Raw genomic sequence first — 26,896 nt, 5'->3', positions numbered from 1 at the left:
CGTAATTTCCATTGTCATGTGTTTTTGTGCTATAATCAAAAATAAACACCTGCACTCAGCAAATGTGAACAAAAAATGTGTATGATTAGGTGCATTAGCTATCTTAGACCAAGCTGAAGGCCTGTGATTACTAACAAAACATATGAAAAAAATAAGTAAATCATATATAAATTATTTAAATTATATATAAACATGCATAATCCAAAACAATAGCAAAATAATAGATTTTCATCCATTTTTACATTACGTTTCCTACCAGTGGATCTCTGTGATTGTTAAAGCTTTGTCTGATTGTCTTTATTTCTTTAAAAATGTTTGTGAAATGCTGTGTAATATTTCAGTACGAATATGACTATGATGAAAATGGAGATAGAGTGATCCTTGGCCGAGGTACTTATGGAGTAGTATATGCAGGCAGAGATCTCAGCAATCAAGTTCGTATAGCAATTAAAGAGATTCCAGAGAGAGACAGTAGGTGAGTCCTGAATGAATCTACTGACTGATGTTTCATGCTTGTAGTAAAGCAAGTTATTTTTCATACCAGAGTGTGTATTTTAGAACATCCTAATTGGGATTAAATTACTCTGCTGTGCCTACCTTCTTCTGCTGAAGGTCTAAAACATTCTTTAGTTCCCTGATGGTTTCTGTATGTGGATTTTAAATCATAAACACTCTTTGAAAGTGAATTTAAAAATATTTATTTAAAGAGGAACCCCTCCCAAAAATGTAAAGTCAGCAGTTACAAATACTGTACATGCTGACTTTTAATATTAGGGATATTACCTGTCCAGAGATCCAGCGGTGTCCTCACCCTGAGCCAATTCATTCATTGGCTGTCGGTTGCTGGCGCCACCATCTTGACTAAGGGAAACCAGCAGTGCAGCTTCTTGTTGCACATGCGCAAATTGCATTGCGCTTTGTGAATGGGCTGCATTCCTCTGGGACCTGTGAAATGTCCCAGAGGGCTGCGGGGGGGAGAAGGGGGCTGAACGTCCGGCTCAGTTCGCTACTTTAAGTACTAGTCATTTTAATGTTTCTTGTACAGGTGAAACTCGAAAAATTAGAATATCATGCAAAAGTTCATTTATTTCAGTAATGCAACTTAAAAGGTGAAACTAATATATGAGAGAGACTCATTACATGCAAAGCAAGATAGTTCAAGCCATGATTTGTCATAATTGTGATGATTATGGCTTACAGCTCATGAAAACCCCAAATCCACAATCTCAGAAAATTAGAATATTGTGAAAAAGTGCAATATTCTAGGCTCAAAGTGTCCCACTCTAATCAGCTAATTAAGCCATAACACCTGCAAAGGGTTCCTGAGCCTTTATATGGTCTCTCAGTCTGGTTCAGTAGGAATCACAATCATAGGAAAGACTGCTGACCTGACAGTTGTGCAGAAAACCATCATTGACACCCTCCATAAGGAGGAAAAGCCTCAAAAGGTAATTGCAAAAGAAGTTGGACATTCCCAAAGTGCAGTATCAAAGCACCTTAATAAAAAGTTATGTGGCAGGGAAAAGTGTGGAAGAAAAAGGTGCACAAGCAGCAGGGATGACTGCAGCCTGGAGAAGATTGTCAGGAAAAGGCCATTCAAAAGTGTTGGGGACTTTCACAAGGAGTGGACTGAGGCTGGAGTCACACACAGACGGATCATGGACATGGGCTTCAAATGTCATATTCCTCTTGTCAAGCTGCTCCTGAACAGCAAACAATGTCAAAAGCGTCTTACCTGGGCTAAAGAAAAACAGATCTGGTCTGTTGCTCAGTGGTCCAAAGTCCTCTTTTCTGATGAGAGCAACTTTTGCATCTCATTTGGAAACCAAGAACCCAGAGTATGGAGGAAGAATGGAGAGGCACATACTGCAAGATGCTTTAAGTCCAGTGTGAAGTTTCCACAGTCTGTGTTGATTTGGGGAGCCATGTCATCTGCTGGTGTTGGTCCACTGTGCTTCATTAAGTCCAGGGTCAACGCAGCCGTCTACCAGGAGATTTTGGAGCACTTCATGCTTCCTTCCACAGATGAGCTTTATGGGAATGCTGACTTCATTTTCCAGCAGGACTTGGCACCTGCCCACACTGCCAAAAGCACCAAAACCTGGTTCAATGACCGTGGGATTACTGTGCTTGATTGGCCAGCAAACTTGCCTGACCTGAACCCCATAGAGAATCTATGGGGCATTGCCAAGAGAAATATGAGAGACATTAGACTGAACAATGCAGAAGAGCTGAAGGCCGCTATTGAAGCATCCTGGTCTTCCATAACACCTCAGCAGTGCCACAGGCTGATAGCTTCCATGCCATGCCGCATTGAGGCAGTAATTGCTGCAAAAGGGGCCCAAACCAAGTACTGAGTACATATGCATGCTTTTCAGAGGTTTGATATTGTTCTATGTACAATCCTTGTTTTACTGATTGCATGTAATATTCTAATTTTCTGAGATTGTGGATTTGGGGTTTTCATGAGCTGTAAGCCATAATCATCACAATTATGACAAATCATGGCTTGAACTATCTTGCTTTGCATGTAATGAGTCTATCTTATATATTAGTTTCACCTTTTAAGTTGCATTACTGAAATAAATGAACTTTTGCACGATATTCTAATTTTTCGAGTTTCACCTGTATTTTCTTGTATCTTTATCTGTTGTTTTCTAAAAATACTATTTTGCTGTTTTATAGATATTCCCAACCACTTCATGAAGAGATTGCACTTCACAAATACCTGAAACATCGCAATATTGTTCAGTATCTTGGCTCTGTTTCTGAAGATGGGTACATTAAAATATTTATGGAACAGGTTCCAGGAGGTTTGTATTATACAGTCTTTGAAAATTTGTACGGTAACACTCAGTTTTAGTTTTTATGGATCGCATTTGCTTTCAGTGCATCAGTTACAGTATTGACCCAGTTCAAAGCAATAAAAAGAAAGAGTATTTAACAGAAACAGGGATGAAACAATGAATGAGTATATGAGTTTGATTTACCAAATGCAAATAGGCTTTTCACTTTGTAGGGGAAGTCACACTTTGCAAAGGAATCTGCCACAGATCTTAGTGAATGTGGTGAAATTCCACTTTGTAAAGATTATTACCCAACCCTGAGCAAAGAAATAAAAACAGCATTTTTGCTTGCACATGATTGGATGATTGAAGTCAGCAGAGCTTCACCTTATTCACTAAACTTTGAGGAAAATTCCCTTGCAAAGTGCAGTGTCCCATCCGAAAAACATGTTATATTTTGAACAGAGTGAAGAAGGTTTAGAACAGTAGTGGTCAGCTTTGTTGATATGGGGGAGTGTGCCTCAGTTGTGGCCCCTGACGTCACCAAAGGGCCGCATATACAATTCAGTAAATATTCATTATTAGAGACTGCAAACAGCAGGATATAGTCAAGACTTGGGGCATGATACAAGAGATGATCGGAGACTACAGACATGATACAAGAGATGGACAGACTGTGGACATGCTGCAAGAGACTGCCAGAGACTGTGATTGTGCTACAGGAGTTGCTGGAGACAAGGGACGTGCTTCAGGAGACAGTCATAGACTTCACTCGAGACTGCTAGAAATAACTGCTATAACAGGGAAATGGAAAAAAACAGATTATCATCTGCAGGGGTCTTGAGGGCCACACAAAAAGTGCCAAAGGACCACATGCGACCCCCAGGCTACAGGATGGACATCAAGCGTTTAGAACCTCTCTCAGGTGTGACTGCTGTCCCCAGTGGGAATATTTTCCCCTATTTATTGTCTTGGTGACAGTTTTGTCCTCAGAACAGAAAATGAACGAAATTCTAAATTGGGGACAGAAACAACAGTATAAAGCTGAGCAAGGTGTCCCACACTCTCCTAAGTGTTCTTATTGCTATCTGTTTCTCATTGGAAATATCACTTCCCTCCCTGCCTTGGGTCTGTCTCTCCTCATTAACCGAGACACAGCAGCAGAAGCCATTGCCTCCCACTGCTGTCAATCACATCCAGTGAGCCAATGAGGAGAGAGCAGGTGATGGGGCCGAGCCGCCCTAGCCGGGGTCTAAGTGCTTTATGGACGCGTAGAGCGGGGCTTGAGAGGGAGCATGCACCAGTGGCGCCCACAGAAAGTGGCTTGCTATTGGGGGCACTGGTCAAGGGGAATTTACCAGGAGAGCCAGCAAGGGATCCAAGAAGAAGAGGATCAGGTTGCCCTGTTCAAAACCATTCCACAGAGCAGGTAAGTATGACATGTTTGTTATATCTTTTTAAAAAAAAAACAAAAAGAAAACTTTAATATCACTTTAATGTCAGGATCCACAAAGATCCCTGAACAGCAGCTGGCTCAGCTTTTCAGTGAGCTGCTGAGAGCCTGAGCCAGCCACTCCCACCCCTGCACAGCCCGGTGCTCCAATGAGCACTATAGGGGCAGAGATCTGGTGACTGACAGTCCCCGGCTCTTCTCAGTGAAGTTCTCAGTATTTCGGATTGATGCTGCATCCACCTAGGTGAGTATATGTGTTTGTTTTTTCATATCCTGCACTTCTCTTTTGATGGAATTCTGGCAAATTCTTTGCATGTAATGAGTCTATCTCATATATTAGTTTCACCTTTTAAGTTGCATTACTGAAATAAATGACCACTGAGCAACAGACCAGGTCTGTTTTTCTTTAGCCCAGGTAAGACGCTTCTGACATTGTTTGTTGTTCAGGAGCAGCTTGACAAGAGGAATAAGACATTGACTCGCATTTGAATCCCATGTCCAGGATCCGTCTGTGTGTGGTGGCTCTTGATGCACTGACTCCAGCCTCAGTCCACTCCTTGTGAAAGTCCCCAACACTTTTGAATGGCCTTTTCCTGACAATCTGCTCCGGGCTGCGGTCATCCCTGCTGCTTGTGCACCTTTTTCTTCCACACTTTTCCCTTCCACATAACTTTCTATTAATGTGCTTTGATACAGCACTTTGGGAATGTCCAACTTCTTTTGCAATTACCTTTTGAGGCTTTCCCTCCTTATGGAGGGTGTCAGTGATGGTTTTCTGCACAACTGTCAGGTCAGCAGTCTTTCCCATGATTGTGATTCCTACTGAACCAGACTGAGAGACCATTTAAAGGCTCAGGAGCCCTTTGCAAGTGTTATGGCTTAATTAGCTGATTAGAGTGGGACACTTTGAGCCTAGAATATTGCACCTTTTCACAATATTCTCATTTTCTGAGATTGTGGATTTGGGGTTTTCATGAGCTGTAAGCCATAATCATCACAATTATGACAAATCACAGCTTGAACTATCTTGCTTTGCATGTAATGAGTCTATCTCATATATTAGTTTCACCATTTAAGTTGCATTACTGAAATAAATGAACTTTTGCACGATATTCTAATTTTTTCGAGTTTAACCTGTATGGAGTTATCAAATATATGAAGAATATTCCAGTATATAAAAGATTTTAAATAAATTAAAAAATACTATAATAATAAATATATTGCTGTAATACAGGTTATTTTATTGCAGTTTTAAAAGTTTTCAAAAAACAGTCAATAGTTTTTTTTTCTTATTTGTGATAAACAGTGTTCAAAAGTCAATGCTGTCTTCATTTCATCAGGGCTTTTTTTCTCAGAAAATAGGTGCAGGAACTCAACCAGGACTCCCCAAAATGCCCTCCCCACCACACACACCCTCCAAACCGCATCAAATAGTGGGTATGGTCAAATTTCACTAACAATGGGAAGGTCTTAAAGGGACATTAAATACCAGTAGTGCATTACATACAGAGTGCAGAGTTCGGTAGGGTTACACACAGAGTGCAGAGTTCAGAGGTACAGTACATGCAGAGTTTGAGCGTCCACTATATACATAGTACAGAGTTCAGGGGTGCGCTGCATACAGAGTGAAGAGTTCAGGGGTGTGCTACAAACCGAGTGCAGAGTTCAGCCATCTTCCACAACTGCTTACCTCTGTATCCCCCATCCACTTCTCACTTTCCTCCCTCTTCTTCTCTATTACCTCCTCGCACACTGTAGGTGGCTCCGCCTTTCTCACTTGCAGAGAGATCATGCAGTGGGGGTGTGAGCATCTGCACTGCACCCCAGGCACCTGCATCTCCCTTGGCCCCATCCTGCACTCAGTGGTAACTGCTCAGGAGATCAGATCTGTGGGAGCTTATTATCTTTTGGTGGTTTATGAAACCTTTGATAGTAAAAAAGCTTAAAAACACAATTAAATTAGACGCCTGCATTCAGATGACAACACAGAAACAGAAACAGCAGGGTGAAACAGCATCAGCTGTGGCTGATGTACACAGCTTATTGGTTCTTCTTCTTCTCTGAATCTGCAGATTAGTAATAATTTAATCAATATTGTGGTGTGAATTTGGTAGGGGCTTGATGGTGCAAACAGCTCTGATGCAGAGGCAGATGTAAATGTTTCATGTTCAATGTGTCAGCTATACAAACAAATGTTGATACTGTACAGTATGTGAATGTGTTAAGACATAAAATGTAAGCTGTCTGTGTGTTCATTGACTTATTCTGATGAGTGTTTAGATTTCATTGTGTCTATCCATATCTTATGTAGCAGGTTGCATTTACTTGCTTGAAAGCCCACAGACAGCTATGGGATAGTAAACTGGATTCTTGTCTAGATGGTATTTGATATACCAAATTCCAAAATACTATTGACAGTGTAAACCTTATATAACTTATTTTACACATGCATTTGATCAGTTTGTTTTTCTGTAAATTTTCATAATTTATTTATGCATCTGTATGGAAACAAGCATGACATGATGTATCGTTATCTTTGTTATTATTATTACAATTTGGTTAAAGTGGTTTTAAATGCAGAAATTTTTTTTATCCTAATGTATTCTATGCATTAAGGTAAAAAAACCTTCTGGGGGCAGCTGCCCCTTCAGCCACCCCTTATACTTACCTGAGCCCCATCTCGATCCATCATGTGCATGAGAGCCTCAGCTCTCCCGGGTCTCTCTCTCCTCATTGGCTCACAGAGCAGTGGGAGCCACTGGGTCCTGCTGTTGTCAATCAAAGCCATTGAGCCAATGAGAAGAGTGTAGGGGCTGGGCCGAGCTATGCTCTGTGTGTGAAGGGACAATGTCCTTTCACAGGAGCGCAGCTCAGGTACAAGCCTGCTCGAGTGCCCCCAGAGCAAGCGGCTTGCTATTGGGGGGCACTCAGCAGGTGGGAGGTGCTAATATGGGAACTAAAAAGAAAAGGATCAGGGCTGCCCTGTGCAAAACCGTTGCACAGAGCAGGTAATTATGACATGTTTGTTTTTCTAATTGCAGCCTTTAGAAACGCTTTACATAAACTGCCATTTTAATTTTTTAATTTAAATGAAAAACGTCATTGCTGTATAATTGACATACTGTCCTCACAAATGACTGTCTTTTTTGCACAGGTAGTCTTTCAGTTCTCCTGAGATCTAAATGGGGTCCTATGAAGGAACCAACCATTAAGTTTTACACTAAGCAGATCTTGGAAGGTTTAAAATATCTACACGAAAATCAGATTGTACACCGAGATATAAAGGTAAATTCTTGAATTAATTCCTATAAAATGTGCATGTTTTTATATACCACTTTTTGGGTCACTAGTAGATTTTATTCGGTGTTAAAGCGGAGTTCCACTCACACTGTCAAAAAATTAAAGTCGAAAACTGTAGTTGCTGACTTTTGCAAACACACACACTCACCTGTCCCTCGGTCCCACGGTGTGTCCTCTGCAGCCCGTTTTACCGGCTGTCTTCTCTCCTTGGGCACCGGAATCTTCAGTGTGGGCACCTTGCTGTGACAGTTTGTGGCTTCACAGCCGGATACCCACTGCGCATGCGCAAGTAGCGCTGCACTTACTGCACGTCCTGTAGTCTTCTGGGACCTGTCAAGTGTCCCAAAAGACTACGGGGAGGGAGGAAACCTTCCACTTCTGCCTCGGCGATCGGAGCGGAAATGGGAGCGGGTACCTGTCAAATTTGGGTACCTGCTCCGCCCCCCAAAGGTGCCAATCCTTAATTGGGAGCGGGGGACCAGTCTTTAAAGCAGAACTTCCCCTTTTGGGTGGAGCTCCACTTTAAGCAATTTTCAAGATTTTTACTAAATAGAGTAATGGAGTATGTCAGTTTGCTTTTCTAATGTATTTTTTTTTACAGTCCTTACAAACTAACAGATTGGACTGTTTATTTGGTAACTGAACTCTTTAATAGTGAACGCCAGGACTTCCTCACTATATATTTGCAGAGATAGGCTTAGTTCCATTTTTGCAATTTATGTCAGGATAATGTGATGCACACAGCTGGCCTAATTCACAAAGCTTTACCACCAGCCTAAATCACTCTAAAGTACGGTACATTTATCTAAACTAGAGTATCCAAAATCTGTAGCAGTTGTGAATCTAAACCAGTCAGATTTTGTCTTTCATTTTCAAAGTTTAAAGTGTTATTAAACCCAGGACCCTGCATTCACTATATCTGGTCTCCCACACTACACACAACATGGAAATGCAATTATAAATATAAACTTCTAAATACATTTTCTCATCAGCAGTTAGACCAGTCTTGTAGCTTCTATCAGTGTCCAGCTGAGCACTGGTTAAATCTTTTAGGAGTTTTCATTTTGCTCTAGGAGGATGCAGAACCCCTGACCTCTGTCTGAACAGTGGTGATTTGCCCTGTACTGATCACACGCACTCTCTCAAGAAAAAAAAAAAACCCTCTCTAGCAATGCACACCAAATTGAGCATGTGCAGAGTGCCTCCACACGATATGTCTTATCAGGAGATAAGAGGGGGACACTGGAAGAAGGTGAGGATCAGAGAAGTCAGGATCAAACATTTTTTACACAATGCAGAAGAGTAACCCCTTAGGTTCCACAGTGAGTATAACAGGCATGCTTTACTGCATATACAGACTGATTTTACTGTTGTGGGTATAGTAACGCTTTAACTGAACTAGCCAAAGATAGAAGCTGATTGGTTGCCATGCACAGATGCTCCAAATTCTGTCTGCTCCAGTTTTGATAAATTCCCCCTCTGTGTTTAGCCATGTGACTGTAATTTTCACATTTCATTGGAATAACCTGAATATAACTGTCACTTTTTTAAAATAAGGATACTTATCCTGGGTTTGTAAATTGAGCCTCCGGGCTGGTATGCTGCTGCACAGAGACCACCCGCACCCCCCTTGTGCACAAAGTACACACAAAGGTAAAACTTCTAACCAGATGGCACCATAACATGCATATAACAAGGATGAGTGCTGCTGTACACGCTGTATGTATGTGTCTGCACTGTGTGTTCTAAATTGTGTATATATGTGGCAGTATACAAACTACTTTCCATGGATGTATGAACAAAATATTCTTTATAAAATGTAATGTCTTGATCTGTGACCTCAAGAAAAAAATGATCTGTTAGTTGTAATGTGTGTACATAGGTGCTTTTCATTTGACCGTTTGCTCTACGCAAAGCTGTGAATGTGCTTCATAGTGTACATTGGCACTTTGACAGTGGACAGAAGTCAGTAGGGTTGAACTTGTTCTGCAGGTGAATTCAGACATCAATCAAATGTTTTTGTATTTGCCATCTCCTGTGCATTTTGAAATCCAGTCAGAAGTTATTTGTGGTGATATAGCTATGTCTGAATAGTTGCTTCAATCCCCTGTAACTCTGTTTAGGTCTTCTACTGAGCCTCTACCTACTGCGATGCGTTCTGCGATGCAGAACACTTTAGCATTGGGCCCAGTGGTCTTACTTTAGGACAGTGTTTCTCAACTCCAGTCCTCATGGACCCCCAACAGGCCATGTTTTCAGGATTTCCATTATTTTGCACAGGTGATTTGATCAGTTTCACTGCCTTAGTAATTACCACAGCTGTTTCATCTGAGGGAAATCCTGAAAACATGACCTGTTGGGGGTCCATGAGGACTGGAGTTGAGAAACACTGCTTTAGGATGACACAAAACCCAGAAGTTTGCTGTAATGATATAACTAACAAGAGGTGTGAAAATATAGAAGATGACAACATATTTGGTTACAAACAGCTAAGAAATACAGTGAAGAAGTTAGCCTTTTATTTATGTAGATGTTAAAAATGAAACTGACATACAGTACATACGCTGTTAATATAGCTTGTCAATTTTACATGACTTAAAGAAAATCTAAGCAGTTCAATACTGTGATTTTATTATTTATTTATTTCAGGTACTTATATAGCGCCATCAATTTACGCAGCACTTTACATCTATATATTGTACATTCACATCAGTCCCTAATCCTCAAGGGGTGTACAATCTAAGGTCCCTAACTAACATTCATATACTAGGGCCAATTTAGACAGGAGCCAATTAACCTACCAGCATGTCTTTGGAGTGTGGGAGGAAACTGGAGTACCCAGAGGAAACCCACGCAGGCACAGGGAGAACATGCAAACTCCAGGCAGTTGGTGTCATGGTTGGGATTTGAACCGTGACCCTAGTACTGCCAGGCAGAAGTGCTAACCACTTAGCCACTGTGCCGCCCACCTAATATTTATTATATGGTAAACCTAGTTGAGGTGCTGTATTTGCTCAACAATAATAATAATAATTCAAACATTATTAATAAGTCTAACCGCTTACAACAATTATAGCATAAAGGAATGTTTTTTTGTATCTTCTATATTGTTTTTATTATCAAATTACCATTTGAATTGAAATGGATGCAAAATTCCAAACATTGATTGAATACACTAAATATTAGTGACATGCTTTGACTAGAAACCTGTGCTTTAGGGGTCTTTTTTTTACCTTAATTTGAATAATATGCCACATGTTTTACTTAAAGTGGTATTAAACCCAAAACCAAAAATGTATTGTATTGCAGCTTACCAGTCATCATATATGGTGGCTGCATCAGTTTTCCTTTCTTTGCTGTTTTTTTCCTGTTTCCACCTGGTGATCTGGCCAGTAACACACCAGTATTAGTGAGATACAACTCTGGGGGAATGAGAAGAGGATGCACAGCAGACAGCAGCATTGTCAGTAAAGAGGAAAGTGGAGTGTTAAATGTATCAGCAGATTTAGAACCACTAACAAATTGAAGTCAAACTTCAGCTCATACTTTTTATTCAGTTACAGCAAGCATTTTTTTTCTTTTTGGGCTATATGTTTTGCATAAATAAATAAAAGCTGACTGTTTTAATCAACCCTGCCAGTTGATCATCCATGCAAACTAATACATTCTGCTTTAGTTTGTGCTGTGAAAAAACAGACTTGCTGGCTGGATCACCAGGTGAAAATAAAAGGTAAAAAGGCAATTCGAAGAAATGATGTAAACAACATGCAAAATTAATTTAACAAATGTAAAATATTTTTTGTCTGTGTGGTATATTTATATATGGAGGTCAAAGAATGCAAAGTGGGTCTCTACAAAGAAACAAAACTCCAGAAGAAAGTAGTGATGAGCTGACTGTACCTGGGTTCAGTTTGGGGTATCCCCATTGATGTCATTGACTAAATATGGTCAAGTCTATACTTGGTCAATTATGTCACCTGGGACACCCTGCCTTTTTGTTAATGGTCTGCTGCAGGGGTCAGAAGCTGTCATTCGCATGAGCGGCAGGATCAGACATATCTGTGGGTTTTTATTCTCTGGTTAGCGGGTGTAGTTTATCTTGACTGACAAAGATCTACATCACTGGATGACATGATTGGTGATAGATTGACACTATCTTTTTTTAATATATAAAGAAATGGTCAAAATGTGTTAGTGTGTTTACGGTTTACTTTTGTAGGAATGAGAAGGGGTACTATGTACTTTTTATTCACATGGGTGTAGGGTCAGTGTCTGGGGGTCCCTTTGTTTTTAGGGGGCTTCCTGATTTTGATAAACCACAGACCCCCACCACCACTAGACCAAGGTTGTGGGGAAGTTGGCAGCCACCAACATGGTAACAACCAGCTGAAGCAGGAAATTGTTGCATTTAGCACCAATAGTAATACCCTGCTATCTCTAGTCTTAACAAGACACTAACAGTCCATATAGAGGATAATACCTGTAGTATATTGTATGTGTAATATTCATGTACACTCACCAGCCACTTTATTAGGTACACCTTGCTAGTACCGGGTTGGACCCCCTTTTGCCTTCAGAACTACCTTAATTCTTCATGACATAGATTCAACAAGGTGTTGGAAACATTCCTCTGAGATGTTGGTCCATATTGACATGATGGCATTAGGCAGTTGCTGCAGATTTGTTGGCTGCACATCCATGAACTGTTGATACAAGGCAGGATGGATCCATGCTTTCAAGTTGTTTACACCAAATTCTGACCCTACCATCTGAATGTCGCAGCTGAAATCAAGACTCCTCAGACCAGGCAACATTTTCCCAGTCTTATATTGTCCAGTTTTGGTAAGCCTGTGCAAATTGTAGCCCCCATCTCTTGTTCTTAGTTGACAGGAGTGGCACCCGATGTGATTTTCTGTTGCTGTAGCCCATCTGCTTCAAGGCTCAACATGTTGTGCATTCAGAGTATGTATTCTGCATACCTTGGTTGTAACGAGTGGTTATTTGAGTTACTGTTGCCCTTATATCATCTTGAACTAGTCTGCCCATTCTCTTCTGACCTCTGACATCAACAAGGCTTTTTCGTTCACACAACTGCTGCTCACTGGATATTTTCTCATGTTCAGACCATTCTCTGTAAACCCTAGAGATGATTGTGCGTGAAAATCCCAGTAGATCAGCAGTTTTTTAAATACTCACATCAGCCCATCTGGCACCAACAACCATTCCACATTTAGAGTCACTTAAATCCCCTTTCTTCCCCATTCTGATGCTGAGTTTGAACTTCAGCGAGTCGTCTTCACCACGTCTAGATGCCTAAATGCATATAGTTGCTGCCATGTGATTGGCTGATGAGCAATTTGAACAGATGTACGTAATGAAGCGACTGGTGAGTGTATGTACCATTTTCAAGGGCCCAGCAAAATAGAAGATAAAGGCCCTCTTTTAGAGCCACTTTTCTCCCAGCAGGCACCACCATGCAACCTATGGTTGCTTCCATGGCCCTCTGCCAGACCCTTGCTGTCTCTACTAAATGCAAATCCTGTAGCCTTAACTCCATCTCAACAGATCTTTTAATTCAACACCAGCTAGAACGTTTACCTGTAACCTTATGCAATTGCGTGAATGACTTGGCAGATATCCTTTGCCGGATTTCCAGAATGAGCCTTCTCTCCATTCATATGCAGAGGAATTTTTGTCTTGAAGGCTGATCAATGGAACTCCCATGAAGGCAATGTCTAAAGCATTCACCCTTTGAGGGAGAACACCTGTTTGGTTCCTCCTTGGATGAGTACTTCAAGGAGATTACGGGGGAAAGAGTACTCTCCTACCCCAGAAAAAGAAGGCTCTCACTTCTCCTGCTGCTAGGTCTTTTACTCCTGACGCTAAGAAAAGTTGCTTTAGTCTCTTCAAGGTCTCCATCTCTAAGCCTAAGTCTGGAATAACCTTTTGTCAGGACACATGGTCCTCCAAGCCAGCCAACTCTGTCTTCAAGACCAGTAATTGGGAATCCCTACTTGTTAAAATGGGGGGGATGTCTGTCAGCCTTTTTGGCTAGAATGTAATTTCCACGGGATACAAAATGGAGTTTCAGACTCTGCTCCCTCCCTGCTTCATGTTCTAAAATTTTTCCCCACCGCAAAAAAGGCAGGCATTTCTTCTTATTATTGTTCAGTAGCTCCAGGATCATCACCCTGAACCTGAATAAGGAACACTTCACCTGATCACTTTTTCCAAGCCTTTCAGAGGAGTTTTGGATCTGAAGGTGCTCAATCTGTTCCGGAGATTTCATGAATTATGCATTGTATTGGCCAAGTCTGTAATTGCCCCCCTTCTTCTAGGGTCTTTTCTGGCTTCTGTAGACACTTACAGTACTGTACTTGCACATTACTATTTTTCCTCCTCATCACCGCTATTTGAAATCAGCAGTTCAGCATTTCTAATTTGTTGCCATTCCCTTTGGCCTATCCACAGTCCCAAGTTTTCACCAAAATGCAATGTGGTAGACCCCTAACCCAGTATTGGAGTCAAGGAAACCCATTGCCCCAAAGGTGTGGTAAGTTCTCACAATGAGTGCCAGTCTCTCAGGCTGGAGTCCTGAATGCCTCCTCAGTAAAGGGAAATTAGAGGAATCCAGTTGGACATTGCCATGGCTGTAGCCTACATCAACCATCAGGGAGGCACAAGAAGTTGCGCCGTTCAAAGGGAAGCGGACTTGATTTTCTCTTTGGCAGAACTGCCCTGCCCACATGCTAGGTGTGAAAACAGGCAGAAGGACTTTCTTAGCCTCCACCGAGTTAAACCAGAGGCATGGGCACTTCATCTGGTGGTGTTGCATGCCCTTGGTTGCAAGTGAGGACACCTGGCATCCAGATTCAAAAACAACAAGCTGAATAGATTTTTCCCCAGGTCCAGGGACCCTAGGGCCTTCACAGTGAATGTTCTGCTGACTCCTTGAGATCAGTTCCAGCTTCCTGAATCTCCAGCCTCTCCCAAGTCTGCTCCACCATATTGAGATAGAATGCATTCCAGTGAATCTCATTGCACTGAACTGGCCCAGGAGGATGTGGTATTCAAGCATATTTATACTCCTGACAGATTTTTTGTGGGCCATTCTGGATCATCTGGAACATATGTCCTAAGGCTCGGTCCACAATACTGCTTCTCGGTTACTGGCTTTGAAGGCTTCGTTGTTGAAGCCCAGGTCCAGAGCGACAAGATCTGTTGGACCTCTACCCTCTTGATGGTTAGACAGTAGACTTTTCACAGTGTCTACCATTTATCAGCTGCTAAATATATCTGTGTGTTTTAAAAATAATGTTTCAGCTTTAAATATTAAAACATCTGGATGTATTCAGAGCTCATTATTGTTCTTCCCATGTATCCTTTCCCATCCTGATTAATTGTGTTGTAACAATAATTTTCATCCTAGGGTGATAATGTGCTTGTGAACACATACAGTGGAGTGGTGAAAATATCAGATTTTGGTACATCTAAGAGACTTGCTGGAGTAAACCCATGTACTGAGACTTTTACTGGTAAGCGTCAGCAAATTACACTGTAGTTTGAGTAATTTGTGCTCTAGTACCTCCTTTTCCTTCTCTCTTTCCAACAGACTCTTTGATGTCCTTGCATGTCCTTATTGTCCAAATTTCTGTTTGTGTTCTGTATGTCCTTTTTTGTTTTTGCATGTGTTAAATATACAACTTGCATCATTGCTTGCTTGCTTTTTCTCTGTGTTGTATGTATGACCTTGTAATTTTTGCACAAATTATATTGCTATTCACATTGCCTCCTAGTTTCCAAAAGAGTGACTGGTTTGTTTGCAGGGTTCAGTGAAAGCTCCAGCTGAGTGCCTTGCTGGCAGTCTTTCTCCCCAGTATCATCTGTCAACCTGATAGCATTTGATGATGTCAACATGAGTTTCTAGAAGTAACAATTGATATTGCTTCCCATGGTGTTGTCTTCTAAGTGACAGCAGACATACATAATAAAATTTGGATTGTAAAATTGAAACATTTTACCAGTGAAGTCCACTCCACACTGCAGTAACAAAGCCCTAAATATGGTGAAACATATTAGAAGGGGCAATGGATAGAGCTGGAATTAAAGCAGTATTAAACCCAAAACCAAAAATGGAATATGTCACAGCTTACCAGTCATTAGATGTGGTGGCTGCATCAATTTCTTTTCTTGGGCATTTTCCCTATTTTTTCACATGACAATCTAGCCAATAGCACACCTCCTTTATTACAGTCCCCCCCACTCTGGATGAATGAGTACAGGGGGCACCTTAGGACAGCATCATATCAGTCTGGGGGAGGAGAGTGTTAGATGTACCAGCAGATTTTAATACACTAACAAATTGAAGTCAGCCTCCTGCTAAATTTATAAGCAGCTACAGCAAACAGTTTTTTCCTTTTGGGATATAGGTTTTAGATAAATAAAGAAAAGCTGAGTATTGTAAGCACCCCTGCTTGTCTCATTCATGTAACTCAATATATGTTGCTGGAGAGCGTGTTCTTTTGAAAAACAACAGACTTACTGGCTGGATCACTAGATAAAAATAGAAGAAAGAGACCCTGAAAAAGAAAACTAATGCAGCCACCACATCTAAGAAATGGTAAGCTGCAATATACAGTAATAAATGTTTGCCTTTGGGTTTAATACCCAAATACCCAATACTGTTCTCTCGCAGTAAGAGAGAGCGAACAGTGTGGTTTTTATCCTTTTACAACAAGGGCACAAGTGCAGGCACCATAATAATATACAGTATCTTTCTCTGACCCTCTAGGGAACCATCCACCCTCACTATGTATTTACTGACTTATTAAAAGTTAAAACAGGTCTTCTCATTAAGTTCCAGAGGCCCAAGAACTGCATTGTGGAATATGAAGGGTGTTGTGTCTTTACTTCAACTTTCATAAAATTATTATTTGAATAGAAAGTTCCAGTATCAGGGAGCTTTGAAAGGCTGGAGAGAAAAACATAACTTGGAAATGCTCTTTAGATTTATGATTGATGCATTTGTATGCCAATGTTGTTTTTCACTTTAATTCTATAGATAGGTTTGCTTTAAGATAAGTCAGTCACCAATTACACATTTGTTAGTAATTTTTTTTTTTAACATTCTTTATTTATAAGTTTGCGATAAGTACAGAAGCAGAGAAATGCCACCTAAACAGGAGTCGACCTAAGTACATTCAAATTACATAATAAAGCAATTGTAATGACAAAACTATATTGTATCAAACATTAAGTCGAGAAGCTTAGCTATATGGTATACCTTCATAACTATACAAATGAGTTTGGCATCCTATCTGCATGTACATAAAAAGAGAAAAAGATAGAAGAGAACAAAGAAAGAGAGTAAAGAACAGAAACAGAGAGATGAGGGTGGAGTGTTGCAGGGACTCATAATCATTAGAACATGTAAAGAGGGACCAGTGGATCCACCGATGAAGGAACGTGTCTTCTTGGCTACAAACTGCAGCCATGATACTTTCCATTGAGTGGATTTAGTCAATCCTATTCAACCACATGGAGAGAGATGGGGGAGTCTCCTGTTTCCAGAGAGAAGGTATGCAGGCTCAAGCAGCATTAATCAAGTGTATTAGTAGGGAGTTCTTGTATCGTTTCCTCAAGAGGTCTGAGTGGAGCAGTAGATACCTAGCCGGGTCTTCCTCTAGGTCAAAATCTGTCAAGCGTTTAATAATCTCTAACTTGTGACCAAAAATTGGCTAGTTTTCTACAGGACCTAAAAATATGAAGGACCGAACCATCCCCTTCCTTACAACGCCAGCATACCTTTATTGCCTCCGGACAGATCTGATGTAAAGTGACCGGAACCTGACACCATCGTGTGAGCAGCTTATATCCCAATTCTTGATATTTGTTTAACAGTGAGGAGCGGTGGGCAAAATATAAAATATGGTCCTTCTGTTCAGTCGAAAATTCCCTACCAAGCTCTTCTTCCCACTTAAGTAGATACGGTGGTACAAAAGATTCAGCAGGTTGACTAAGCAATTTGTAGGCCATTAAATCTCGAAGATGGAAACTCTCGAGAAAAGAGGGACAGAAATCTCCCATCCAAGATCCCCAGTGAAAAACTAGGATTGCCTAATACTGAATATAATCGTTAAATCGTAGACTGCACAAGCCGACCACCGTTGCATCTTTCAGGACTCCTATAGTAGCTCCTACCAGAGGGGGGGTTTTGATGGCTGGAAGTCTGTTGAGATCCAGACATGGTAGGCATTGAAGAGGAACATCCATAAAACACTGCTCCATCTCCACCCACTGTTTATGGCCTTTATCTCTACACCAGGTGAGGATTCTGGCAAGATGTACCGCAGAAAAATAACGAACAATGACAAGTAGGTATGAGAGATATGTGGATGAGATTTCGCCTAAATGAGACGTAGAAAGGCACCATGCACCTGCTTAAAAAATGATAAGGGTATCACTATTGGAAGTGTCTGGAAGAGATATAGAAGTCGGGGCATGATGTTCATTTTAAGTATGGCATTCTTACCCGTCCACAAATGAGCAAAATCAGCCCAGGTCTGCTGTCATAGCACGTATGGCAGAGGGACAATTAGCTTTGAAAATCTAATCTAGGATGTGGGTAATCTTGACCCCTAAGTATGAAATACAAGAGGAAGCCTCCTGGAATGGGAAGGAGGTGCAGAAGGTCCGAAACCTAGACTTGGGTATGGAAATGTTCAGACGTTCTGATTTATGGTTGTTTATTTTGAAATTCAAGAGGGATCCATAGCGGCTCAGCTCCTCCAGAAGATTTGGGAGGATGACATCTGGGGTTGCTACAAAAAAACATAAGATCGTCGGCGAAGGCCGCCACCTTATGTTTAGTCAGGCCCATTGGTATTCCCCTAACATTCTGATTCAGTTGGATATGTCTCAAAAGAGGTTCTAAAGTCAAAATGGATATCAGGTGTGATAGGGGGAACACCTGCCAGGTCCCATTCGACAAAGAAAAATATGCAGAGGTGGCCTCGTTGGTTCTAACTGCTGCTAACAGGTGAGAATAGATGGCTTCAATCCAAGTAAGGAATCCCTGTCCCACTCCCACATGTCTATGTGTCTCCTTCAGGAAAAGCCAGTCCACCCTGTCAAATGCTTTCTCTGCACTGGTGGAAAGCAGACACATAAAGAGTTTACGGGAATTGGCCCAGTGAATGACATTCAGGACTCTGGTGGTATTGTCTTTGGCTTACTTAGAGGGCATAAAACCCACCTGGTCAGGATTAACTATTTCCTGAAGGAGAGGCCACAATCGAAGTGAGAGGATTTTCGTAAAGATTTTTAGGTCGGTGTTCAAAAGTGAGATGGGCCTATAATTTTTACACTGGGAGGAATTCCTATAATCCTTCGGGATGACAGTTATATGGGTCCGCAAAAAGTTCAATGGTAAGGGATGGCCCTCAGGGATTGAATTGAAGGCACACACAAATCTAGGTGCCAAGATAGGAGCAAACGCTTTATAGTATGCCCCCGTGAGACCATCTGGCCCCGGGGCTTTCTGAGGCTTAAGGAGCTTAACTGTGCGTAAAAATTCCTCTGTCGATACTGGGGCACTAAGACTTTCTGCCTCTTCCGGATGGATTGAGGGTAAGCCCGAGTCAATCAAATACTCTCCAATTTGTCGCTTTTTGGTGAAAATTTGAGCTGGCGTCAGGGGAGCATTCAGATTATAGAGTATCGAGTAATAGGAGCGGAAGACCTGTGCAATCTCCTGCGATGTATAACTTCACTGTCCCTGCCCCTTGTCAATAAAAGGTATATAACTTCTAAGGCAGAGTTCCTGAAGGTAATGTGCTAATAGTCTGCCAGGCTTATTGCCATGTTCTTAAAACAACTGACGGTGTCTCTGTGATTTGTTCTTAGTGTTGTGAAGAAGCATTTCCGCCAATTTACTTGACCACGTAAATCAGCCAGCTGCTACTGCCTGAGAAAAGGATTTTTTATGGGTTCGCTCCAAAGTAGCCACCACAATTTTTAATTCTGACGCTTTTTGAATAAGACGCATGACACATTTGTGCAATTACCACTGTATAGCGGGAGAGACCTCTGGGGTGTCATTATCTAAAAAGATTTGTGTCAGGGATTGCGTAAGTTCACTTAAAAGAGGGCCCTCCTGCACCAATGACTCATTAAGCTTCCACGACCATACTTTAGAGTGCATCAAACCCATCCGCAAATCTAGAGCAAATCTAGAGTAACCGGTGCATGATCCGATACAGTTTGGGTGGCTATCAATGCATGGAGTGCTTCTGGAAGCAAGGAGTGGGAGAGAAAAAGATGATCTATCCTGGAATAACTGTCATGTGGGGAGGAGTAGAAGAGTAATCTCGGTCATTAGAATGTAAAACCCACCACACATCCACCAGTCTAAGGGATGCCAAAGCTTTCTTGATTCGTCTAAGACATGGGTAGGACAGATGCAAAGAAGACTGCAACGTATCGAGAAGGGGGTCAAGAGCCAAGTTTAAGTCACATCCCAAAAATCACACCCCCCTCCATGATGTTCTGTAGGTTATTCAGTATGTCTTCTAGTTACGTCAGTTGAGCCTGATAAGGGAGATAGACCGAAGCCAAGGTAACTCTACGATCCCCTTTAAGGAATAAATAGTGACCCTCAGGGTTGACTTTCTTATCAATGATGGACCATGCTGCCGTTCTGGAAAACAGGATGCTCACCCCTTCATTTTTGAACCAGGAGTAGTGCTGTGGTAAGACAAGTGGAATCGGAAATTAGAAAATTTAGGAGACATGTCTGTTTCAAAGTGGGTCTCCTGTACAAACACAATCTGCGCTCTGAGGCGCCAGAATTCCCTCAGAACTATGGCTTGCTTCTCAGGGCTATTTAGTCCCTTCACATTTAAAGATATACATCTGAGAAACGACATGGCTTAGAGATGAGGGAAATGAGGAAAAAAAAGGGGGAGGGAGGAGAAGGAAGGGGGGGGGGGGGGGTACAAAGAAGATTCAGCAAAGGAAAGATTAGGTCAGGGAAGAAAGAGAGAAGTTTAGTACAAGCAAGAAAATAGAGGGCAAGAGAGAAAAAAAACAACCACAGTTTCAAGTAACACTCTAAGTAAGTGGCCTCAAGCAGGCCTGCCTTCTCCCAGGACTCCCCTCTAATATTAAGCTATAGGGAGAGCACCGCAGGAAGTGAAAGCTATGTGGTGGGAGATATACGCAACAATAGAGCTGGAGACGCACATCACCTGGCTGATAGAATAACATTCTGCAAAACGTAATACCCACCTCCCCCGTGGCAAGTAACGCATAGTAAGCGGTCACCCGGGTTTGCCAGACGGTGGGTGAGAAACATGGAGTATTAGAGACCCAAACCACAGGCTAAATTACCAAACTGAGCTGGGGCCCCACATCAGGAGGTCAGAGTAAAGCATATCTTTGGTTGCTCGCCAGCATTTATGGACCGGCAGATCTTCTCCCAGCAAACACCCCGCAAAGACAATGCAGGAGAGTCATCCGGCAGGATGTGCCAGGCCCGTCCTATAATAGACGCTAATGGTAACTGAAAAATTGTCCTCCAACAAAACCTTTCAGATATCTAACTGTTCCAACCAGTAGCCTCCCTAGCAGTCTGATTATGTCAATATTTCTGTGCTCAAAGCGGTACATTTTTTTGCATAGAAATATGTATTTTTTTATTGTAGGCCTGTAATTGTTAGGAATAACTCACTGAAATCTGTCCGAACAAGAGTCTAGTAAACATTCCGAGTATGTTAAAATTTGAAACACGAAATCATAAATTATAATTTAATAAATAATCATAAAAAGAATAATATAATAATAAATTTAATTCAATAATATAATCAAACCAAAAACAATGAAATTTGAAATATAGCGCCAAGTTTGCACATTACTGAGCAAAGTCGCAAAATCGTTTTCAGTGTCTGATGACGACTTTCCCCACAAATCATTATCACTCAATTCTGCAAGTAGTTCTAATTTACTATTGCTGTTCTCTAGCTGGTCTAAAATCGATTTTGACCTAAAGGGACGCTTTTTGGACGCCATGGACATTTCTCAGTTTCCAGGCAGAAAGAACAGTAAAAATGCAGGCAGGGCACAGGACAAAGCACTAGGGACAAAATGTACGTGCAATGCTTTGATACAGTAATGTTTTACATGTGATTTTAGTGAATGTCACTTTTTCACATTTTTGAATTTCCCGTCGTTCCGTCCCCCGTACGTTCCGACGTTGCAGGGAACGGAACCCAGAAGACAGAGGCCGACATCCACCGGAGGACATTGACGGGGACACTGCAGGAGGGACATCGCGGGAGCGCAGGACAAGGTAAGTGAGGAAGAGATCCCGGAGCAACGCTGCAGGGTATTCCCGAGTGTAGCTCGGGGTTACCGCTTTTGGTATTGAAACTTTACCCCGAGCTACACTCGGGAATACCACCAGGGAGGTTAAACAAGGATATAGGAAACATAAAATCCAAAGTGTTAAGCCAAACAGCCCGTCAGATCCCTGAGGCAGCCCTCATGTAGATGTCAAGCCAGTTCCTATCTGGACCACGATCCATACTCGGTATCATAAAGATGGTAGATCCAGACCGATTGCCCCAGACACATAAACACAGTCAGGTAGACAGTACAAGTTACAGGTAGAAAATCCTGGCTGTCAGCCAACAACATCAGGGACAGGAGAGGGAAACCCTGAAGCCCCGTCAACGGAGAGTCATGACTCCCTCCCCCGCGGACCCACCCAACCAGTTCTTTGTGCATTCCGCTTTGCAGCAGAAGTTGCGAGGAGAAGTCCAAGGTCGTCCAGTCCGGGACAGAGATGGCCGGGACCCCCAGCAGGGCAAAAAGGTCTGGCAGTTGTGCTGGAGTACGTAGTGTCATTGAGTGATTACCTTTCCGAACTGATAGGAAGGGGTTTTAGGTTGCGGCGTAGCTGAAGGGTTTGTCTGGAGAGGTCAGGGAGGATTTGAATAGTTGTCCAGTCAAAGCCAATGGACCCCTTGCCACGCTCTGTGGAGGATCTCCTCCTTTAGGTTATAGAAGTGCACTCTGCGCAGGGTATCCCGTGGGTGCCCCTCTTCCATGGGAGCAGGTCCCTGGATGCGGTGGACTCTTATCAATCTCCAGGGCAGCATCCGGAGCTCTATCCAGCACTGTTTTCAGAATGGCGATCACAGTGGTATGGAGATTGTGGGGTGAGGTAGCTTCTGGAATACCCCGCAGTTTAAGGTTATTCCTCCTACACCTATTCTCAAGATCATCTTGGTGCAGACTTAGTGTATACAGGTGTTGCCGATACTGTTTCACTGTGACTGTCCCATTTCGAGCACATCTACCTGTGCAGTAAAAGAGTTTAGAGCATCTTTAACTTCCCGGAATTCTTCCTTAAAAGCCTGCCTTAAGGTCAGAGCTAGCAGCTGAATATCCTGTTCGTGGTGAGGGTGGCTAGAAATACTGGAGCCTCAGTATCTGACAGGCTGGCGGGCCCAAAGCAGCTGGCCATGAGGTCAAAACGTCCACCTGCTGACAGACTAAGCCAGCCTGGGTGAGATCCGGTGGTACCGGGGGAAAGAGTTCCCAGGGAAACTCACCCGATAGAAGAGGCAAATAGTCTTGGAGTGTAAGAACATCCACCTGTGTAGCATCTGCCACACCATGTGCTTCGGGCGCCATGTTGATTCCCTCCGGAGCTCCGGTTGCCGCTGCTCTGGGAGTGAAAAAATCCAGCACCAAAGAGCTCCAGGTCATCGGACCAGTTCCTTGAGGCTTCCTGCCCCCTTTCAGCATAGTGTCAGCCACAGGTGGAGGCAGGTGACCAGACTGTAGTACAGGTCAGTGTGGAGCTCCTGAGAGACACGCCCTCACTCATGGCCAACTAGTGTAACTAAACCCAAAAACAAAATAATATTTTACAGTTTACCAAGTCCCTAGATTTGGTGACTGCTTTAGTTTTCCTTTTTTAATCTAGTTTTACTTTATTTTCACCTGGCATTTCTGCCAGTAACACACTTTCAGTCTTAGGCCCCTTCCACAAAGGGTGGACTCCACTAGTAGTCCGCTTGCTCAGCGGGGAATCTGTCTGCTGATCCCCACTGAGCAGGCAGATGGCTGGTCCGAGTCCACTGCACTTATGAGGAATGGACACAGACACAGCGCACTCAACACTGTGGGCTGTCGGATGTAAACGGACTGCCTGTCCATTTACACCCAACTGTCACCTGATCTAATCCGCTAGATGGAATTGGATTGGAGGTAGGCAGGTGTAAACAGATACATGTCTGTTTACACCATCCACTCCATAGAGGATAATGAAGGATCTGATTGGATCCGCCTGAAAATCTGACAGGCGGACCCGATCGGTTCGCTCATGGGAAATGGGCCTTAGGATGGCTGGTCACTCACACCATTGTATAAATACAATTGAAACAATAGAATTGCGGGGCTTTGCCCCTCTGTTATTGTCCATAACCTGGAAGATTGTAGCTCTGCAGTCCTCAGACACAGCTGAGAACAATGTTGCTGATAACAGTCAGCACAGGCAGAGAGCACAAGAAGTTACAAGCTCACAAGATTTCTGTTACAATCAACAGGATTTTTTTGCACTTATTAAACAGATGAAGCAAGCTGCTTTCAATGGTATATTTACCAGACCTAAAGGAACTAGCAAGAGAGTTCATTTTTAAGGTTTACATACCTTCATTGACTGTGGTGCATACACAAAGTTGCCTATACAGTATCTGTAAATATTTGATTCGGGCCCACATGGCCTGAACTATCCCAAATCCTGTGCATGGTTAAATTGCTTAGGTTCTGTGTGTTATTCCAGAGAAGTTCCACGATCTCCAGAACCCTCCAGAATTTGCTGTCCCCTCAAAATAACTCAACACACAGCCATTAATGTCTAAACCGCTAGCAACAAAAGTGAGTACACCCCTAAGTGAAAATGTCCAAATTGGGCCTAATTATCCATTTTCTCTCCCCGGTGTCATGTGACTCATTTGTGTTACAAGGTCTCAGGTGTGAATAGGAAGCAGGTGTGTTAAATTTGGTGTTATCGCTCTCACACTCTCATACGGGTCACTGGAAGTTCAGCATGGCACCTTATGGAAAAGAACTGTCTGAGGGTCTGGAAAAAAAAATTGTTGCTCTACATAAAGATGGCCTAGGCTATAAGATGATTGCTATGACCCTGAAACTGAGCTGCTGCATGGTGGCAAAGATCATACAGCGGTTTAACAGGACAGGTTCCACTCAGAACAGGCCTCGCCATGGTCGACCAAAGTAGTTGAGTGCACATGCTCAGCGTCCTATCCAGAGGTCGTGTTTGGGAAATAGACGTATGAGTGATGCCAGCATTACTGCAGAGGTCGAAGGGGTGGAGGGTCAGCCTGTCACTGCTCAGACCATACGCAGCACACTGCATCAAAGATGCTGAGGGTAAAGGTGATGGACAGGCCATGCATGTCTCCAGACCTAAACCCTATTGAGCATCTTTGGGGCATCCTCAAATGAAAGGTGGAGGAGCACATGGTCTCTAACATCCACCAGCTCCGTGATGTCGTCATGGAGGAGTGGAAGAGGACTCAAGTGGCAACCTGTGAAGCTCTGGTAAACTCCATGCCCAAGAGGGTTAAGGCAGTGCTGGAGAATAATGGTGGCCACACAAAATATTGACACTTTGGGCGCAATTTGGACATTTTTACTTAGGGGTGTACTCACTTTTGTTGCCAGCAATTTAGACATTAATGGCTGTGTGTTGAGTTATTTTGAGGGGACAGCAAATCTACACTGTTATACAAGCTGTACACTCACTACTTTACATTGTAGCAAAGTGTAATTTCTTCAGTGTTGTCACATGAAAAGATATAATAAAATATTTACAAAGATGTGAGGGGTGTACTCATTTCTGTGAAATACTGTATATATGGACCTAACTGAATATAAGGTGTGATGGCTGTAATACTTGACACTTTTTTATGCCTTTGATATTGCAGCGATTGTTTATATTCTCAAAACTTTACTAACATGAATAAAAAGAATTTTAAATAAAAGCAGGGTGAAGGAGACGGTAAAAGTCCTCAACTGTAGAGAGAATTTTGCTCTTAGGCTAGTGTTGCACTGAAGTTCTATTAATTCCATCTGAAGGTGATGAGGTTCTTGGTGGATAATGCAATGGTAAGTTATCAGTGATGTGTGGCAGTTACTTCTTTGTATTTTCTCTTTCAACAGTCCAACCAAGTCAGTTCTCTCTCCACACATTACAGGTGCGCCATCAATAGTAAGCCCCATCAACTTTTTTCAAGGCGATTTCCTTTTATTTATGGATTCCTCCACCACATTGAAGATGTCCCTCCCAGTTGTTTTCCTGTGCATGGCGACCACATCCAAGAGCTCCTCACTGACAGACATGTCTTCGTTCACACCTTTTACAAAAATGGCTAGATGAGCTGTATCAGTATTGTCTGTACTTTCGTCAACAGCTAATGAAAATGCCAGATAACTGCATGCTTCTTCAGCCAGCTGTGTTGTCAGATTACCCACAAGGTCCCTGACTCGATCTGCAATAGTGTTTCTTGTCAAGCTGTATTTGATAAAAGCTTGTCTCTGCTCAGGGCACACCTGTTCACATACCTTCATCGTTCACTGCTTTATAAATGAACCTCCTGAAAAGCACTTTGAAGCTTGTGCAATTTCTTCAGCCACAAGAAAGCTGGCTTTCACTGCTGCATCAATTGTTGCTGTAATTTTTGCAAAAATATTCAGTTGAGAATGTAGGCTGTCTGTTAATCCTTTAACCTTTTGTTGCTTTTCTTGGTGGTTAACGTCTGGGCCAATGCTTCCACTAGGCAAACTTGGTGGCCACCTAGGGCACACTGCCACCTAGGGGCACTGGGGCGCAGCACAGGCTGGCATTCTCTCTGTGTGGGACGCCGACACTTCATGAATTATCCTTCAGTTGGCGGCAGAGGGGAGGAAGAAAGGACAGAGGAAGATGCCGGGTGTCTGGGGCCACTGTAGCAGCTGAGCTGCCACTCCTTCCTGTGTTCCTCTCAGACTCAGTCCCTTACTGCAAACCAGCTGGTGGCTGCTGATCACTGTGGAGTTTCAGCCCTTCTCTTCCCATTCATCAGTGGAGGCAGAGCTGCACCTTCAGAGGAAGGTAATGTCTGACTCTGATGCCTCGCGTCTGTGTGAGTGTGATCCCATTGCCCAATCGCTGCATACAGAGTGCAGGGTTGAGGAGTGTGTTGCATACAGAGTGCAGGGCTCAGGAGTGCATTATGTACAGAGTGCAGAGTTCAGGAGTGTGTTATGTACAAAGAGCAGGATTCAG

The 26,896-nt window shown here is 42.6% G+C and overlaps 1 protein-coding gene across 1 annotated transcript in view; it reads left to right on the top strand.

Annotated features, from left to right (window-relative positions):
• MAP3K15 (mitogen-activated protein kinase kinase kinase 15) overlaps nucleotides 1–26,896 on the top strand; it is a 367,125-nt gene that overhangs the window by 273,663 nt on the left and 66,566 nt on the right. Inside the window, exons 15-18 of the mRNA XM_089683901.1 lie at nucleotides 342–475; nucleotides 2,686–2,813; nucleotides 7,394–7,524; nucleotides 14,969–15,074. Of these exons, the coding sequence (XP_089540027.1) occupies nucleotides 342–475; nucleotides 2,686–2,813; nucleotides 7,394–7,524; nucleotides 14,969–15,074 (499 nt within the window). The remainder of the gene's footprint in view (nucleotides 1–341; nucleotides 476–2,685; nucleotides 2,814–7,393; nucleotides 7,525–14,968; nucleotides 15,075–26,896) is intronic.

The sequence above is a fragment of the Staurois parvus genome, unplaced genomic scaffold (assembly GCF_062004578.1).
Source record: "Staurois parvus isolate SC_StPar_1 unplaced genomic scaffold, SC_StPar_1.0 ptg000327l, whole genome shotgun sequence".
Lineage (NCBI taxonomy): Eukaryota > Metazoa > Chordata > Amphibia > Anura > Ranidae > Staurois > Staurois parvus.
The sequence above is the reverse complement of the archived record's forward strand: the minus strand, read 5'-3'. Positions and strand labels throughout refer to the sequence as shown.